At 41.9% G+C, this 21,676-nt stretch overlaps 1 protein-coding gene across 2 annotated transcripts in view; it reads left to right on the top strand.

Moving 5' to 3' along the window:
• The window catches only part of LOC135547683 (disintegrin and metalloproteinase domain-containing protein 23-like), a 59,592-nt gene extending 40,954 nt beyond the window's left edge, over nucleotides 1–18,638 (top strand). The window contains exons 25-27 of one of the 2 annotated variants that reach the window (XR_010456734.1): nucleotides 8,046–8,136; nucleotides 9,118–9,298; nucleotides 12,196–18,638. Coding sequence is in view for 1 of the 2 variants with exons in the window: in XM_064976911.1 (XP_064832983.1) it covers nucleotides 8,046–8,136; nucleotides 12,196–12,241 (137 nt within the window). In the remaining variant the exon portion in view is untranslated. The remainder of the gene's footprint in view (nucleotides 1–8,045; nucleotides 8,137–9,117; nucleotides 9,299–12,195) is intronic. The other variant, XM_064976911.1, reaches the window with a different exon arrangement.
• Nucleotides 18,639–21,676: the final 3,038 nt, after the last annotated feature.

Consider the following 21,676-nt stretch of genomic DNA (forward strand, 5'->3'; position numbering starts at 1 on the left):
ATATATACATACATATACATCTATATATATACACATCTATATATACATACATATACATACATATATATATATATATATATATACACATCTATATATACATACATACATATATACATGTCGCAGAACATTTGAACATGTCAAAGTGATTGGAAGGTCCTTCAAGATGGCATTTAACTAGTGTGCCTTTTAATTCTTCTTTGACTGTTTTTCATTTATAAATATTTTTAATCCTTTTTAAACTTTAAAATATATATATATTTTATGTCTGCTGTTGTTGCTCTTATTGTTTTATTGTGCTATCTTATAGTTTTTTTTAAGTGCTAATTTTAACAGCACTTTAAGTTGCTGATGCTTGTATGAAAGGTGCTAAACAAATCAATTTGATTATAATCATTAAAGTTATTATTCTGGAATAGGCACACAGATACATCTAATGATTCCCAGGAGAATAGGTGCTGTAGCTGTGGCCTCTAATATCATCACAGATATACAGTGGGGCAAAAAAGTATTTAGTCAGCCACCAATTATGCAAGTTCTCCCAATTAAAAAGATGAGAGAGGCCTGTAATTTTCATCATAGGTACACTTCAACTATGACGGACAAAATTAGAAAAAAATCCAGAAAATCACATTGTAGGATTTTTAGTGAATTTATTTTCAAATTATGGTGGAAAATAAGTGTTTGGTCACCTACAAACAAGCAAGATTTCTGGCTCTCACAGACCTGTAACTTCTTCTTTAAGAGGCTCCTCTGTCCTCCACTCGTTACCTGTATTAATGGCACCTGTTTTAACTTGTTATCAGTATAAAAGACACCTGTCCACAACCTCAAACAGTCACACTCCAAACTGCACTATGGCCAAGATCAAGGAGCTGTCAAAGGACACCATAAACAAATTTGTAGACCTGCACCAGGCTGGCAAGACTGAATCTGCAATAGGTAAGCAGCTTGGTTTGAAGAAATCAACTGTGGGAGCAATTATTAGGAAATGGAAGACATACAAGACCACTGATAATCTCTCTCGATCTGGGGCTCCACGCAAGATCTCACCCCGTGGGGTCAAAATGATCACAAGAATGGTGAGCAAAAATCCCAGAACCACACGGGGGGACCTAGTGAATGACCTGCAGAGAGCTGGGACCAAAGTAACAAAGCCTACCATCAGTGACACACTATGCTGCCAGGGACTCAAATCCTGCAGTGCCAGACGTGTCCCCCTGCTTAAGCCAGTACATGTACAGGCCCGTCTGAAGTTTGCTAGAGAGCATTTGGATGATCCAGAAGAAGATTGGGAGAATGTCATATGGTCAGATGAAACCAAAATAGAACGTTTTGGTAAAAACTCAACTCGTCGTGTTTGGAGGACAAAGAATGCTGAGTTGCATCCAAAGAACACCATACCTACTGTGAAGCATGGGGGTGGAAACATCATGCTTTTGGGCTGTTTTTCTGCAAAGGGACCAGGACTACTGATCCGTGTAAAGGAAAGAATGAATGGGGCCATGTATCGTGAGATTTTGAGTGAAAACCTCCTTCCCTCAGCAAGGGCATTGAAGATGAAACGTGGCTGTGTCTTTCAGCATGACAATGATCCCAAACACACCGCTCAGGCAACGAAGGAGTGGCTTCGTAAGAAGCATTTCAAGGTCCTGGAGTGGCCTAGCCAGTCTCCAGATCTCAACCCCATAGAAAATCTTTGGAGGGAGTTGAAAGTCCGTGTTGCCCAGCAACAGCCCCAAAACATCACTGCTCTAGAGGAGATCTGCATGGAGGAATGGGCCAAAATACCAGCAACACTGTGTGAAAACCTTGTGAAGACATACAGAAATGTTTGACCTCTGTCATTGCCAACAAAGGGTATATAACAAAGTATTGAGATAAACTTTTGTTATTGACCAAATACTTATTTTCCACCATAATTAGCAAATAAATTCATTAAAAATCCTACAATGTGATTTTCTGGATTATTTTTTTCTAATTTTGTCTGTCATAGTTGAAGTGTACCTATGATGAAAATTACAATCTTTTTAAATGGGAGAACTTGCACAATTGGTGGCTAACTAAATACTTTTTTGCCCCACTGTAGACATCATGATATCACCATCATCACAGATATAGACATCAATCACTTCTTGACAACTTCCTAGACAAAATGTTTCACTGTCATAGTAGAAAACCTAAACAGGATATTTGACCTCTTAGCTTCCCTATCACATCAAAACATTTCAATCAGGCAACAACAAAAAATTAACAACAAGGGAAAATGGTTTGATGAAGAATGCAAAAACCTAAGAAAGAAATTGCAAAACATAGAGACCCAGAAAACCTGCGCCTATGCCTTCACTATGGTGAATCACTAATACAGAAATACACTACGGGAAAAGAATGAACAGCACTTCAGAAATCAGCTCAATGTAATTGAAGAATCTATAGAATCTAACCACTTCTGGGAACTTCGGAAAGCGCCAAACAAATAACAACACGAAGATGGATAATGTATGGATAAACCTTCTCCAATATGTTTGGCTCTGTAACAAATAACAACACGAAGAGTTATCTATCCAAAACGAAGATGGATAATGTATGGATAAACCTTCTCCAATATGTTTGGCTCTGTAGCAAATAACAACACGAAGAGTTATCTATCCAAAACGAAGATGGATAAACCTTCTCCAATATGTTTGGCTCTGTAACAAATAACAACAAGAAGAGTTATCTATCCAAAACGAAGATGGATAAACCTTCTCCAATATGTTTGGCTCTGTAACAAAGAACAACACAAAGAGTTATCTATCCAAAACGAAGATGGATAAACCTTCTCCAATATGTTTGGCTCTGTAACAAATAACAACACGAAGAGTTATCTATCCAAAACGAAGATGGATAAACCTTCTCCAATATGTTTGGCTCTGTAACAAATAACAACAAGAAGAGTTATCTATCCAAAACGAAGATGGATAAACCTTCTCCAATATGTTTGGCTCTGTAACAAAGAACAACACGAAGAGTTATCTATCCAAAACGAAGATGGATAAACCTTCTCCAATATGTTTGGCTCTGTAAAAAATAACAACAAGAAGAGTTATCTATCCAAAACGAAGATGGATAAACCTTCTCCAATATGTTTGGCTCTGTAACAAATAACAACACGAAGAGTTATCTATCCAAAACGAAGATGGATAAACCTTCTCCAAAATGTTTGGCTCTGTAACAAATAACAACAAGAAGAGTTATCTATCCAAAACGAAGATGGATAAACCTTCTCCAAAATGTTTGGCTCTGTAACAAATAACAACACGAAGAGTTATCTATCCAAAACGAAGATGGATAATGTATGGATAAACCTTCTCCAATATGTTTGGCTCTGTAACAAAGAACAACACGAAGAGTTATCTATCCAAAACGAAGATGGATAAACCTTCTCCAATATGTTTGGCTCTGTAACAAAAAACAACACAAAGAGTTATCTATCCAAAACGAAGATGGATAAACCTTCTCCAATATGTTTGGCTCTGTAACAAATAACAACAAGAAGAGTTATCTATCCAAAACGAAGATGGATAAACCTTCTCCAATATGTTTGGCTCTGTAACAAAGAACAACACGAAGAGTTATCTATCCAAAACGAAGATGGATAAACCTTCTCCAATATGTTTGGCTCTGTAACAAATAACAACACGAAGAGTTATCTATCCAAAACGAAGATGGATAAACCTTCTCCAATATGTTTGGCTCTGTAACAAAGAACAACACGAAGAGTTATCTATCCAAAACGAAGATGGATAAACCTTCTCCAATATGTTTGGCTCTGTAACAAATAACAACAAGAAGAGTTATCTATCCAAAACGAAGATGGATAAACCTTCTCCAATATGTTTGGCTCTGTAACAAATAACAACACGAAGAGTTATCTATCCAAAACGAAGATGGATAAACCTTCTCCAATATGTTTGGCTCTGTAACAAATAACAACAAGAAGAGTTATCTATCCAAAACGAAGATGGATAAACCTTCTCCAAAATGTTTGGCTCTGTAACAAATAACAACACGAAGAGTTATCTATCCAAAACGAAGATGGATATTGTATGGATAAACCTTCTCCAATATGTTTGGCTCTGTAACAAAGAACAACACGAAGAGTTATCTATCCAAAACGAAGATGGATAAACCTTCTCCAAAATGTTTGGCTCTGTAACAAATAACAACACGAAGAGTTATCTATCCAAAACGAAGATGGATAATGTATGGATAAACCTTCTCCAATATGTTTGGCTCTGTAACAAATAACAACACGAAGAGTTATCTATCCAAAACGAAGATGGATAAACCTTCTCCAATATGTTTGGCTCTGTAACAAATAACAACAAGAAGAGTTATCTATCCAAAACAAAGATGGATAAACCTTCTCCAATATGTTTGGCTCTGTAACAAAGAACAACACGAAGAGTTATCTATCCAAAACGAAGATGGATAAACCTTCTCCAATATGTTTGGCTCTGTAACAAATAACAACAAGAAGAGTTATCTATCCAAAACGAAGATGGATAAACCTTCTCCAATATGTTTGGCTCTGTAACAAATAACAACAAGAAGAGTTATCTATCCAAAACGAAGATGGATAAACCTTCTCCAAAATGTTTGGCTCTGTAACAAATAACAACACGAAGAGTTATCTATCCAAAACGAAGATGGATAATGTATGGATAAACCTTCTCCAATATGTTTGGCTCTGTAACAAAGAACAACACGAAGAGTTATCTATCCAAAACGAAGATGGATAAACCTTCTCCAATATGTTTGGCTCTGTAACAAAAAACAACACAAAGAGTTATCTATCCAAAACGAAGATGGATAAACCTTCTCCAATATGTTTGGCTCTGTAACAAATAACAACAAGAAGAGTTATCTATCCAAAATGAAGATGGATAAACCTTCTCCAATATGTTTGGCTCTGTAACAAAGAACAACACGAAGAGTTATCTATCCAAAACGAAGATGGATAAACCTTCTCCAATATGTTTGGCTCTGTAACAAATAACAACACGAAGAGTTATCTATCCAAAACGAAGATGGATAAACCTTCTCCAATATGTTTGGCTCTGTAACAAATAACAACAAGAAGAGTTATCTATCCAAAACAAAGATGGATAAACCTTCTCCAATATGTTTGGCTCTGTAACAAAGAACAACACGAAGAGTTATCTATCCAAAACGAAGATGGATAAACCTTCTCCAATATGTTTGGCTCTGTAACAAATAACAACAAGAAGAGTTATCTATCCAAAACGAAGATGGATAAACCTTCTCCAATATGTTTGGCTCTGTAACAAATAACAACACGAAGAGTTATCTATCCAAAACGAAGATGGATAAACCTTCTCCAAAATGTTTGGCTCTGTAACAAATAACAACACGAAGAGTTATCTATCCAAAACGAAGATGGATATTGTATGGATAAACCTTCTCCAATATGTTTGGCTCTGTAACAAAGAACAACACGAAGAGTTATCTATCCAAAACGAAGATGGATAAACCTTCTCCAATATGTTTGGCTCTGTAACAAAGAACAAACAGTGATAGAATAACGTTAGTGGCGGTTTGAGGAAGATGGCGGACTGAACACAGAGGTGCAGATCGCCTCAAGAAAAAAAAAATCAATATCTGTAAGTTTGACTAAATATTAGCACTTTAGAGATGGAGATTGACCCCGGTCAAGAGAAGTGAACCATATTGAGATACTGTATCCTGTCTGTGAGTGGTGACTAGGACTCCCAAAGAGATCCAATGTGGTCATTTTCCACTGTCCATTTATCTGCATATAGATCACCTGTCACTAACTTCATGCAGCCTGTCATCGGAAGCTAATGTAGGTTAGGCTGAGACTGTAGCTAGGTACATGCTGCCATAAAGGAGTAAAACATCTCTCAGTCTAAGATAATACAGTAAGAGAGGTTTATGATCTCCCGAGATTTGTTATGCGCTAACGACCGTGTTTATCGGGACCATTTTGTTCTGGCCAACTTTTCAATGTAGTGGTCTCAGTCTTTTCAAAACCTCTTACAGTACCTCCACCTGTAGGCAATAGGGCCCCTGAGATGTAGACTTGTCCTTTTAATTTACAAAAAAAGTGCCACATCACATCAGATTCACAATCAACGTTGAGTAGAAGGTCCTGATAATCACTACTACCACGGTAACGTTGAGTAGAAGGTCCTGATAATCACTACTACCACGGCAACGTTGAGTAGAAGGTCCTGATAATCACTACTACCACGGCAACGTTGAGTAGAAGGTCCTGATAATCACTACTACCACGGTAACGTTGAGTAGTAGGTCCTGATAATCACTACTACCACGGTAACGTTGAGTAGAAGGTCCATATAATCACTACTACCACGGCAACGTTGGGTAGTAGGTCCTGATAATCACTCCTACCATGGCAACGTTGAGTAGAAGGTCCTGATAATCACTACTACCATGGCAACGTTAGGTAGAAGGTCCTGATAATCACTACTACCACGGTAACGTTGAGTAGAAGGTCCATATAATCACTACTACCATGGTAACGTTGAGTAGAAGGTCCATATAATCACTACTACCATGGTAACGTTGAGTAGAAGGTCCATATAATCACTACTACCATGGCAACGTTGAGTAGAAGGTCCATATAATCACTACTACCATGGTAACGTTGAGTAGAAGGTCCATATAATCACTACTACCATGGTAACGTTGAGTAGAAGGTCCATATAATCACTACAACCATGGTAACATTGAGTAGAAGGTCCATATAATCACTACTACCACGGCAACGTTGAGTAGAAGGTCCATATAATCACTACTACCACGGCAGCGTTGAGTAGAAGGTCCTGATAATCACTACTACCAGGGTAACGTTGAGTAGTAGGTCCTGATAATCACTACTACCATGGTAACGTTGAGTAAAAGGTCCATATAATCACTACTACCACGGCAACGTTGAGTAGAAGGTCCATATAATCACTACTACCATGGCAACGTTGAGTAGAAGGTCCTGATAATCACTACTACCACGGCAACGTTGAGTAGTAGGTCCTGATAATCACTACTACCATGGCAACGTTGAGTAGAAGGTCCTGATAATCACTACTACCATGGCAACGTTAGGTAGAAGGTCCTGATAATCACTACTACCACGGTAACGTTGAGTAGTAGGTCCTGATAATCACTACTACCAGGGTAACGTTGAGTAGAAGGTCCATATAATCACTACTACCATGGTAACGTTGAGTAGAAGGTCCATATAATCACTACTACCATGGCAACGTTGAGTAGAAGGTCCATATAATCACTACTACCATGGTAACATTGAGTAGAAGGTCCTGATAATCACTACTACCACGGCAACGTTGACTAGAAGGTCCTGATAATCACTACTACCACGGTAACGTTGACTAGAAGGTCCTGATAATCACTACTACCACGGCAACGTTGACTAGAAGGTCCTGATAATCACTACTACCATGGCAACGTTGACTAGAAGGTCCTGATAATCACTACTACCACGGTAACGTTGACTAGAAGGTCCTGATAATCACTACTACCACGGTAACGTTGACTAGAAGGTCCTGATAATCACTACTACCACGGCAACGTTGACTAGAAGGTCCTGATAATCACTACTACCATGGCAACGTTGACTAGAAGGTCCTGATAATCACTACTACCACGGCAACGTTGACTAGAAGGTCCTGATAATCACTACTACCATGGCAACGTTGACTAGAAGGTCCTGATAATCACTACTACCACGGCAACGTTGACTAGAAGGTCCTGATAATCACTACTACCACGGCAACGTTGACTAGAAGGTCCTGATAATTACTACTACCATGGCAACGTTGACTAGAAGGTCCTGATAATCACTACTACCACGGCAACGTTGAGTAGTAGGTCCTGATAATCACTACTACCACGGCAACGTTGAGTAGAAGGTCCTTATAAGCATGCAAAAAATATACCATACGTGAGTCATTCGTGTCTTTCTCCCCCATAACCCTTTGCAGGTCCTAGTGCCACCAATCTTATAATAGGCTCCATCGCCGGTGCCATCCTGGTGGCTGCCATAGTGCTGGGAGGGACCGGATGGGGCTTTAAGTAAGCAACACACCACACGCCTCTTCTCCATGACTCTGGCATCCCCTGCTGTTGCATATAGACACCAGTGTTTGAGCTCCTGCTACAGAATACGGACATGGACTCAGGGACAAACAGACACGCACGCACGCACGTACACACACATGCACACACCTGATACAGAATGGGACACACACACATACCTGAAGCACGTTTGTCCGATGTACCATCACTTGCACATTAAGCAGTAAACACACACTGACATGTTTGAAGTCATCTTGCATGTGTTCATGATACCTTTACTTTTCTTAAAAGTCCACAATCAATCATATAGGGTGAATAAATACCATAGAGGTTATGTTGGGGAGAGGTTGGGCATCTGTGAGTCTGTGGCAGAATCTCAAACTGATAAAAACGGGCACAGTGCAAAGTTTGACGTGCATGTTCAGTACAGTTACTAAACCTGCTCGCTAAGCAGAATAATCATTAAATCAGCTAGGAGCACTTGGAGACCAAACTGTTCTTACTACTAATCTAGTATGTGCATTAAGATTATACTGTAGCTTCTTGACACATTCAGATTATAGCTCCTGGACACATTGAGATTATAGCTCCTTGACACATTCAGATTATAGCTCTTGGACACATTCAGATTATAGCTCCTTGACACATTGAGATTATAGCTCCTGGACACATTGTGTTGTGTTCACTAATCTGAGGCATCAAGTGCCAGTCGCTCACTGGTCAACCTCTTGTGTTGGGCAACAAGGGGTGTTACACACCATTAATCTACGGAAAGAAAGGGAGTTGATAAATATAGTTCAGCCACCAAAGCATGCCAGTTAGCAAAGCATCATGTTTGTCACCAAAACATTTATTTCTGCATGTTTACTTGGATAAGGTCAGTTCATTGCACAAAGGCTGAGCCTAACCCAGGATGACATGCTCCTGGGTTACCATACTCTTATCACTACCATCATCTTTTTCTCACTCCGGTACGAGGGTTCGAGGGTGAGAGTTTAAGCGGAAGTGGTGAGAGAGAAGCCAGGGCCATATTGTTGGCCGCAGCCTTTGTGTCATGGCTGGCCACACCCACCTGGATGGCCAGGCTCCGCCCTAGAGCAGAGCAGGACTCCCGGACCCGCCCACAACAGCTGCCATTGCTGCCTGCTTCACAGACCTGGTACACACACGGCGCATTGTACTGCATGACCCACCACGCACATCAATAGAGCCATCTCCAACTGGCCTACTATTGAAACAGGTGCATGACAGACTGCTAGAAGCCCTACATCAAGCCACTTACAGAGAGGTTATGCACCAACTCATGTTGTTGGTGTTATCTTGTTGTTGTTGTTGTCGTCTTTGTGGTTGTTGTTGTTGTTGATGTGTCGTTGTCTCCTCTTTCCCTCCTTTTATAGAGTACATTTTTGTTGGTTCTCTCTCACCCCAGATGCTAATGTTTTGAATGGAACAAATGTGTATTTTCCTGTCAAAGATGGTAATGAGAGATTTGTGTCCTCTCCTTGTCCTTGTGTTTTGGAAAGCTAACTGTATGCCACATGGACTAGCACAGCCTCTTCTCATTGCCTCCAGCACCATGCTGTGGTTGCTAATGAGAAAAACACAAAATCAGTGTCATTGCAATGCAGACGAATTTACTCACTGTCTTTCTGAAAAATAAACAACCATAAAAGCACTGCACATACCAATAGTTAATGTACCAATAGTTAACATACCAATAGTTAATGTACCAGTAGTTAACGTACCAATAGTTAACGTGCCAATAGTTAATTTATCAATATTTAACGTGCCAATAGTTAACATGCCAATAGTTAATTTATCAATAGTTAACGTACCAATAGTTAACGTGCCAATAGTTAACGTGCCAATAGTTAACATGCCAATAGTTAACGTGCCAATAGTTAACGTACCAATAGTTAACATGCCAATAGTTAACATGCCAATAATTAACGTGCCAATAGTTAACGTGCCAATAGTTAACATGCCAATAGTTAACGTGCCAATAGTTAACGTGCCAATAGTTAACGTGCCAGTAGTTAACATGCCAATAGTTAATTTATCAATAGTTAACGTACCAATAGTTAACGTGCCAATAGTTAACATGCCAATAGTTAATTTATCAATAGTTAACGTACCAATAGTTAACATGCCAATAGTTAATTTATCAATAGTTAACGTGCCAATAGTTAACATGCCAATAGTTAATTTATCAATAGTTAACATGCCAATAGTTAACATGCCAATAGTTAACATGCCAATAGTTAACGTACCAATAGTTAACGTACCAATAGTTAACGTACCAATAGTTAACGTACCAATAGTTAACATACCAATAGTTAACATACCAATAGTTAACGTACCAGTAGTTAACGTGCCAGTAGTTAACATACCAATAGTTAACATACCAGTAGTTAACGTACCAATAGTTAAGTTATCAATAGTTAACATGCCAATAGTTAACATACCAATAGTTAACATACCAGTAGTTAACATACTAATAGTTAACATACCAGTAGTTAACGTACCAATAGTTAACATGCCAATAGTTAATTTATCAATAGTTAACATACCAATAGTTAACATGCCAATAGTTAATTTATCAATAGTTAACGTACCAATAGTTAACATACCAATAGTTAACATACCAATAGTTAACATGCCAATAGTTAACGTACCAATAGTTAACATACCAATAGTTAACATACCAATAGTTAACATACCAGTAGTTAACGTACCAGTAGTTAACGTGCCAATAGTTAACATGCCAATAGTTAATTTATCAATAGTTAACGTACCAATAGTTAACATACCAATAGTTAACATACCAATAGTTAACATACCAATAGTTAACGTACCAATAGTTAACATACCAATAGTTAACATGCCAATAGTTAACATGCCAATAGTTAATTTATCGATAGTTAACGTACCAATAGTTAACATGCCAATAGTTAATTTATCAATAGTTAACGTACCAATAGTTAACGTACCAATAGTTAACATACCAATAGTTAACATACCAATAGTTAACATACCAATAGTTAACATACCAATAGTTAACATACCAGTAGTTAACGTACCAGTAGTTAACGTGCCAATAGTTAACATGCCAATAGTTAATTTATCAATAGTTAACGTACCAATAGTTAACATACCAATAGTTAACATACCAATAGTTAACATACCAATAGTTAACATACCAATAGTTAACATACCAATAGTTAACATACCAGTAGTTAACATACCAATAGTTAACATACCAATAGTTAACATACCAGTAGTTAACGTACCAATAGTTAACATGCCAATAGTTAACATACCAATAGTTAATTTATGAATAGTTAACATACCAGTAGTTAACGTACCAATAGTTAACATACCAATAGTTAACGTACCAGTAGTTAACGTACCAATAGTTAACATACCAATAGTTAATTTATGAATAGTTAACATACCAGTAGTTAACGTGCCAATAGTTAACATACCAATAGTTAACATACCAATAGTTAACATGCCAATAGTTAACATACCAATAGTTAATTTATGAATAGTTAACATACCAGTAGTTAACGTACCAATAGTTAACATACCAATAGTTAACGTACCAGTAGTTAACGTACCAATAGTTAACATACCAATAGTTAATTTATGAATAGTTAACATACCAATAGTTAACGTACCAATAGTTAACATACCAATAGTTAACGTACCAGTAGTTAACGTACCAATAGTTAACATACCAATAGTTAATTTATGAATAGTTAACATACCAATAGTTAACATGCCAATAGTTAACATGCCAATAGTTAACATACCAATAGTTAATTTATGAATAGTTAACGTACCAAATAAATACCAGGAATCTACTCTCCAGTGACGTCACTGAAGACCTTAGCTGCAGTGAACAGTCCATTATGAAACCACCAGATATGACTGCTGTTGTCTTGGAGATGAGTGTGGCTGCTTCTCCAATGTGCACTTACTGTACCGCCATAATCTGTAATATACCAGACATTAACCCCTGTCTTCTTTTCCGACTCTCCCCTGAACGTGAAGAAATGTGAAGAAGCGAAAGTACGACCCCAACGCCAGCGCCATATAAGGTTGGAGGAGAGGTCAGCGGGCACAGAGGAAACCTTCTGGGCTTCCTTAGTACTCGACAGCTGGACTGCACTTACTGCGGAGGATTTTTTGGGCATTAGATTTACTTGAAAAATACATAGAGGACAATTTAACATTATCCATCTTAGTCATGTAGAGATGTAGCCTTTTTCAACCCTAACAACTGACCTAACAGCCTCACCCACCTACCTAACAACCCACCTAACAACCCACCTAACAACCTCACCCACCGACCTAACAACCCACCTAACAACCTCACCCACCTACCTAACAACCTCACCCCCACCTACCTAACAACCCAGCTAACAACCCCACCAACCTACCTAACAACCCACCTACTGAACAACCCACCAAACAACCTCACCCACCTACCTAACAACCCCACCCACCTAACAACCACACCCACCCACCTAACAACCACACCCACCCACCTAACAACCACACCTACCCACCTAACAACCACACCCACCTACCTAACAACCCCACTCACCTACCTAACAATCCCACCCACATACGTAACAACCCCTCCACCCACCTAACAACCCCACCTACCTACCTAACATCCCACTCACCTACCTAACCACCCCACCCACTCACCTAACAACCCCACTCATCTACCTAACAACCCCACCCACCTACCTAACAACCCCACCCACCTAACAACCCCACCCACATACCTAACAACCCCTCCACCCACCTAACAACCCCACCCACCTCCCTAACAACCCCACCCACTTACCTAACAACCCCACTCACCTACCTAACAACCCCACCCACACACCTAACAACCCCACCCACCCACCTAACAACCCCACTCACCTACCTAACAACCACACCCACCTAACAACCCCACCCACCTACCTAACAACCCCACTCACCTACCTAACAATCCGACCCACATACGTAACAACCCCTCCACCCACCTAACAACCCCACCTACCTACCTAACAATCCCACTCACCGACCTAACAACCCCACCCACTCACCTAACAACCCCACTCATCTACCTAACAACCCCACCCACCTACCTAACAACCACACCCACCTACCTAACAACCCCACCCACCTAACAACCCCACCCACATACCTAACAACCCCTCCACCCACCTAACAACCCCACCCACCTCCCTAACAACCCCACCCACCTACCTAACAACCCCACCCACACACCTAACAACCCCACCCACCCACCTAACAACCCCACTCACCTACCTAACAACCCCACCCACCTAACAACCCCGCTCCCCTAACAACCACACCCACCCACCTAACAACCCCACCCACCTAACAACCCCACCCACCTAACAACCCCACCCACCTACCTAACAACCCCACCCACCTACCTAACAACCCCACCCACCTAACAACCCCACTCACCTACCTAACAACCCCACTCACCTAACTAACAACTCCACCCACCTACCTAACAACCCCACCCACCTACCTAACAACCCCACCCACCTACCTAACAACCCCACCCACCTACCTAACAACCCCACCCACCTAACAACCACACCCACCTAACAACCCCACTCACCTAACAACCCCGCTCACCTAACAACCACACCTACCCACCTAACAACCCCACTCACCTAACAACCCCACCCACCCACCTAACAACCCCACCCACCTACCTAACAACCCCACTCACCTACCTAACAACCACACCCACCTAACAACCCCACCCACCTACCTACCTAACAACCCCACCCACATACCTAACAACCCCTCCACCCACCTCCCTAACAACCCCACCCACCTACCTAACAACCCCACCCACATACCTAACAACCCCACCCACCTACCTAACAACCCCACCCACATACCTAACAACCCCACTCACCTACCTAACAACCCCACTCATCTACCTAACAACCCCACCCACCTACCTAACAACCCTACCCACATACCTAATAACCCCACTCACCTACCTAACAACCCCACTCATCTACCTAACAACCCCACTCACCTACCTAACAACCCCACTCATCTTCCGAACAACCCCACTCACCTAACTAACAACTCCACCCACACACCTAACAACCCCTCACCTAACAACCACACCCACCCACCCAACAACCCCGCTCACCTAACAACCACACCCACCCACCTAACAACCCCACCCACCTCCATAACAACCCCACTCACCTAACAACCACACCCACCCACCTAACAACCCAACCCACCTACCTAACAACCACACCCACCCACCTAACAACCCCGCTCACCTAACAACGACACCCACCCACCTAACAACCCCACCCACCTCCATAACAACCCCACTCACCTAACAACCAAACCACACCCACCCACCTAAAAACCCCACCCACCTACCTAACAACCCCACTCACCTAACAACCCCACCAATGGCGGACTGGTCGTCAGGAGCCCCAGGACATTCCCGGTGGCCTGAGGGTTGTTTGGGACTGCTGTGAATAGTCAACTTGACCAGCGATAATATAGCAAGCAGGAATTAGTTGACGGAGAATCCACGAATCAGGTGCGACTCTGACACTCTTGCTGCAGTGTCCCAGTGCCAAAAATGACCTCAGGTCTCTCCACGACGCACATAGCAACCGTCTACCTGCTTCTCTACCGATAACATTTTAGACAAGTCGCACGGCGAAATGGTCAGAAAAGGAAAAGTGGAGCAGAGAGGGAGAGAATAAAAAACAGAAAGGCCCTTGCCACAGTCAAAAACACTAGCTAAAACACACACACACTGACACACACACGTCACCCAGCATGGCTAGCTAAGTAGCCTAGCTAAAAATAGTGACACAATGGCAGGTAGGCTAAACAGTTTGCACGTCTTACGTCTTCGTGGAGGAATTATATCATAGCAATCAGTGCAACATAGGGATCATAATATGACATTGAAGGCAATATGTTTCACCTAGTGAAACATAGTAAACCTAGACTATGGACTTGCCAGGATTCGGTCATGACTCATGCCACATAAGCGAAGGAAAGTGCACATCCACTGTACAGTGAAACAGGCTACAGTAACCTAACCATAATGCATCCATGAACATAACACAGTAGCCTGTGTGACACAGCACAGGCAATGACAAAGATCATTAGCGCCATTAGTACCAGCATTACAATTTACTACGATAATATACAGCTCTGGGGGAAAATTAAGAGACCACTCCAAATTAAGAGAACACTCCAAATTAAGAGACCACTCCAAATTAAGAGAACACTCCAAATTAAGAGAACACTCCAAATTAAGAGACCACTCCAAATTAAGAGAACACTCCAAATTAAGAGACCACTCCAAATTAAGAGACCACTCCAAATCAAGAGACCATTCTTAATTTTTCCCAGAGCTGTATTAATGTAGCCTACTGATACACTAATGATAGTATGATAATAGAGTATTTTCTTTGTAAAGGTGCAGAAGGAAGCAGCAGCACTAGAGCTTCAGGTTCCTGCAGAACTGGAGGTGGTGGTCAGTTCAGAGTCAGACTCAGAGCAGGAGCCTTCAACTACAATTTAAGAGCACAAACCTAAACATGGAGGCTATGATTTTAGATTAATATGTGCTTTATTTATGAGATTATCAGTAGGACTGTAATCGGGGGCCATACCTTGTACATTTGTATGTGCTATGATTGGTGTATTCCCAGAGAGTTTATGAGTGTGCACCCATAGCCATAGCATACCTTGAGAACTCAGTGTTCACCCACCTTCCTAACAACCCCACACACTTACCTAACAACCCACCTAACAACCCCACACACCTACCTAACAACCCACCTAACAATCCCTCCCACCTATCTAACAACCCCATCCACTTACCTAACAACCCACCTAACAACCCCACCCACCCACCTAACAACCCCACCCACCTACCAAACAACCCCACCCACATACCTAACAACCCCACCCACCCACCCACCTAACAACCCCACCCACCTACCTAAAAACCCCACCCACCTACATAACAACCCACCTAACAACCCCACCCACCTACCTAACAACCCCAAACAACCCCACCCACCCACCTAACAACCCCACCCACCTACCTAAAAACCACACCCACCTACCTAACAACCCACCTACCTAACAATCCACCTTCCGGGACTCCCGGGTGGCACAGTTGTCTAAGGCACTGCATCGCAACAATCTAACAACCCCACCAACCCTACCTAACAACCCACCTACCTAACAACCCAACAATCTAACAACCCACCTTCCGAACAACCCAACAATCTAACAACCCAACAATCTAACAACCCCACCAACCCAACAATCCAACAATCTAACAACCCACCTTCCTAACAACCCACCTACCTAACAACCCAACAATCTAACAACCCACCTTCCGAACAACCCAACAATCTAACAACCCAACAATCTAACAACCCCACCAACCCTACCTAACAACCCACCTTCCTAACAACCCACCTTCCGAACAACCCACCTACCTAACAACCCACGTTCCGAACAACCCAACAATATAACAACCCAACAATCTAACAACCCACCTTCCGAACAACCCAACAATCTAACAACCCAACAATCTAACAACCCCACCAACCCTACCTAACAACCCACATACCAAACAACCCACCTTCCGAACAACCCACCTACCTAACAACCCACCTACCTAACAACCCACCTTCCGAACAACCCAACAATCTAACAACCCACCTTCCGAACAACCCAACAATCTAACAACCCCACCAACCCTACCTAACAACCCCACCATCTAACAACACCACCCGGATATCTATAGCCACACAACTCCTCTCTTCTGATCGCCAGTCCACAGAGGTTCACCAGGCATGATTTCCCTCACAGAGCGTGCAGCTCGCTGGCCCTGGCATGCGGAGCCCTCGCAAAGAACTGCACGGCAAAGCTATGAACAGCACACAGCAAAAAGAGAGATCTACTGAATCATCAAATGGAGGAGATGGCCTCATAAGAATGGGAAATACAGAACACGTTCAATAAATGGAAATATATACATTGGGCAAGATTGTACATAAAAGAGGAACTAGAGTCCAGCTTCTGAATTATAACATAATTTCTGCTTTGGGTTTATTTTAAGCATGTTGTATAGCGGGTGTTTATGGTAATGTTAATGAAAAAAAACAGTAACGGAATTATGATTTGGTCCAAAATGCTATGGATATCCAGAGAATGTAATGATCTACCTATTAGGTGTTCAGCAAAGTTATCACTCGTTACACACTGTATTTATCCAATATAGAGGTCAAGGGTCAGGGTCAGTATACATGGGACAGAGCAGAGGTCAGATTTAAAGGTGTCTTCTCCGGAGGTCAGATTTAGGGGTGTCTTCTCTAGAGGTCAGATTTAGGGGTGTCTTCTCTAGAGGTCAGATTTAGGGGTGTCTTCTCTAGAGGTCAGATTTAGGGGTGCTTCTCTCGAGGTCAGATTTAGGGGTATACAGTACATGTGTCTTCTCTAAAGGTCAGGGCACAGTGATAATGACACATGACACAGTCTATGAATGACGTCATCGGGTTCCTTAAGTACTTCCAGTAGTGACTCAAAATCCAAAGAATCAATCACGTGGAATGTTTGGATGTTGTCGCACACAGAGCACTTTCCCCATAGTCTGTTCCTCTCTCTCACAGTGCTGCAGACAGACACACAGTGTGTCCCTGCAGACGAGTTCCACCTGTCTGATCAAGTGGTGTCACTATTTAACAGTCCTCATCAACACCCACTATACTGGCTGGCTTGTGCTCTCATAAACTCTTACTGGAAATCAAGTTCATCTCTGCTGGTACGCTGCATGTATTCACACTATAGTGGGCTTATAATTCTATAAGGGAGTCCCAATTCCGCAAGATAAAATATGCTGCTAAAGATAGGTGCATGTCAACAAAACAAAATATTTACATTTTATTTCTATGCAAAGAAAGATATTGCACAAACTTATGGGGTTATTACATGAAATAATGAATTCAGTATAAACATGGAATAAAAAACCTCTGCGAATCAGCCAACATTTTGTATTCAGCTATTCCCACATCTCATTTCGCTTCAAAGTACTGAAATAAAGAATGACAATGTGCATCATTGAATCAACATGTCCAAGTGAAAAGCGAAAGAACATCCTTTTACATTTGTGGAATCGAAGAAAATATATATTTTGTGTGTTTTTCAACCTATCTAAAAATGACTATTACAAATCTGACATACTGTATGTGCCGAGGCCTCAACAGGTTACATTTCCAGGACTTTAGTTTCCAGCTCAGCTGACAGACAGTTGGTGTATTCCAAGTGCTGCCATAGCACTGGCAGTGTGTAAAACTCCATGTTAGTCATCATATCTCGTGTCCCTATCAACACTGCATCATGTACAGTTGGACCGACGAATAAACTACTGAAATATTTTACCCAAGGACCTCTGTCTTTCTTATTAGCCTGAGAACTAGTAGTACACATCTGGCCTAAATTATACAGGCAATGTACACCATAAACAAGTTGAGGGCAACTGTTGTATTGCACTTGATTCTGTATATAAATCCATCATGTGATACTGTCCATATCCTGTTCTCAGACGTGTTGAAGAGGAACATGAACGTGAGTGTTATAAATAGGTCCCTATGTCATGAAAAGAAAACTGCCTCATCAGCCAGGAAGCGCAGTTCAAACTCCTGTATAAGTGAAGTCTTCCAAAGTGTTTGATGCTTCTGTCACACATGTACAGTATAACAACCACTATCCTCATGTTTATATCATCTAAATGAATAGTGAGCCCTGAACTTCCTTCTTATAATCGCTCTATCATTTTGATTTGAACTTTACTATTCCTAATTTGTACCCTGACGTGATTGCTTTCCTTTATCTGAAAGACAATTCTAGTGTCTTCTTATCCACCCTGGTCTCAGAGCATTTCGTATTATTCTGTACGTAAATCCCGAGACGTTCCATTTAGTATGATATGATATGTTTCGTAGGGTATGTATTAATTTGTGGACGTCCGTCACTCATTTCGTATGATATGTTACGAATTACAATTTGGATTACGCCGAATACAACGGGTGTAGACTTTACTGTGAAATGCTTGCTTATGAGCCCTTCCCAAAGATGAAGAGATAAACATTTATAATTAAAATAAAATAAAACACGAAGGGCCTCCAGAGTGGTACAGCAGTCCAAGGCACTGCATTGCAGTGTTGCGGTGTCACTACAGCTTAGGGTTTGATCACAACCGGTTGTGACCGGGAGTCCCATAGGGCGACGCACAATTGGCCCAGCGTCGTCCAGGTTAGGGGTAGGTTTGGCCGGGGGGGGGGGGGGCTTTACTTGTCTTATTGCGCTCTAGTGTCTCCTTGTGGCGGGCTGAGCGCCTGCAGACTGACTTAAGGACGTCAGTTGAACAGTGTTTCCTCCGATACATTGCTGCAGCTGGCTTCCGGGTTAAGCGAACAGATGTTATGAAGCGGGATTTGGAGGAGGAGGCCTGACTCAACCTTGGCCTCTCCCGAGGCCGTTGGGGAGTTGCAGCGATGAGACAAGATCGTAATATCCCGAAATTGGGGAGAAAAAGGGGGTAACATTACAAAAAAAATAGTTACATTTAAAAAATAAATAAATACACAAGAATGGAGCTACATACAGGAAGTACCAGTACCAGATCAATGAGGAGCTATATACAGGAAGTACCAGATCAATGTAGAGCTATATACAGGAAGTACCAGTACCAGATCAATGAGGAGCTATATACAGGAAGTACCAGATCAATGTAGAGCTATATACAGGAAGTACCAGTACCAGATCAATGAGGAGCTATATACAGGAAGTACCAGATCAATGTAGAGCTATATACAGGAAGTACCAGTACCAAATCAATGTGTAGCTATATACAGGAATTACCAGTACCAGATCAATGTAGAGCTATATACAGGGAGTACCAGATCAATGTGTAGCTATATACAGGGAGTACCAGTACCAGATCAATGTAGAGCTATATACAGGGAGTACCAGATCAATGTGTAGCTATATACAGGGAGTACCAGTACCAGATCAATGTGGAGCTATATACAGGGAGTACCAGTACCAGATCAATGTAGAGCTATATACAGGGAATACCAGATCAATGTGTAGCTATATACAGGGAGTACCAGTACCAGATCAATGTGGAGCTATATACAGGGAGTACCAGTACCAGATCAATGTGGAGCTATATACAGGGAGTAACAGTACCAGATCAATGTGCAGGGGTACGAGATATTTGAGGTAGATATGTACATGGAGGCAGAGTCAAGATAACAGGCATCAGGATAGATAATAATAAGAGTAAAATAAAGAGCAGAGTAGCAGCAGCAAATTAAGATTGTAAAAGTGTTTGTGAAGGTGTGTGGTTGGGTGTATGTGTGAGTGTATATATAGTGTATATATAGTGTGTATATACAGTATAGTCTTGTGAGTGTGCATAGAGTCAGTGCAGATAGTCTGGGTAACCATGAAATATTTAGCAGTCTTATGGCTATTAAGCAATCTTATGGCTTGGGGGTAGAAGTTGTCTCGGAGTCTGTTGGTCCGTGGGCCGATGCTCCGGTACTGTTTGCCGGACGGTAGCAGAGTGAACAGTCTATGGTTTTGGTGGCTGGAGTCTGGCAATTTTTGGGGCCTTCCTCTTGACACCGCCTGGTATAGAAGACCTGGATGGCAGGGAGCCCGGCACCCGTGATGTACTGGGCTGTCCACATTACCCTCTGCAGTGCTTTGTGGCCGAGTGTAGTGGATTTGCCATACCTGGCGGTGCTGCAGCCAGTAAAGATGCTTTCTATGGTGAAGCTGTAGAATTGTTTCAGGATCTGAGGGCCCTTGCCAAATTATTTCAGTCTCCTGAGGGGCAAGAGGTGCTTTCGTACCCTCTTCATGACTCTGTGGGTTTGTGTGGACCATGTTAATTCCTCAGTGATGTGGACACTGAGGAACATGAAACATAAACGACTACCGCCCCGTAGCACTCACTTCCGTCATCATGAAGTGCTTTGAGAGACTCGTCAAGGACCATATCACCTCCACCCTACCTGACACCCTAGACCCACTCCAATTTGCTTACCGCCCAAATAGGTCCACAGACGACGCAATTGCAACCACACTGCCCTAACCCATCTGGGCAAGAGGAATACCTATGTGAGAATGCTGTTCATCGACTACAGCTCAGCATTTAACACCATAGTACCCTCCAAACTCATCATCAAGCTCGAGACCCTGTGTTTCGACCCCCGCCCTGTGCAACTGGGTACTGGACTTCCTGACGGGCCGCCCCCAGGTGGTGAGGGAAGGTAACAACATCTCCACCCCGCTGATCCTCAACACTGGGGCCCCACAAGGGTGCGTTCTGAGCCCTCTCCTGTACTCCCTGTTCACCCATGACTGCGTGGCCATGCACACCTCCAACTCAATCATCAAGTTTGCG

The sequence above is a fragment of the Oncorhynchus masou genome, chromosome 10 (assembly GCF_036934945.1).
Source record: "Oncorhynchus masou masou isolate Uvic2021 chromosome 10, UVic_Omas_1.1, whole genome shotgun sequence".
In the NCBI taxonomy this organism is placed as follows: Eukaryota; Metazoa; Chordata; class Actinopteri; order Salmoniformes; family Salmonidae; genus Oncorhynchus; species Oncorhynchus masou.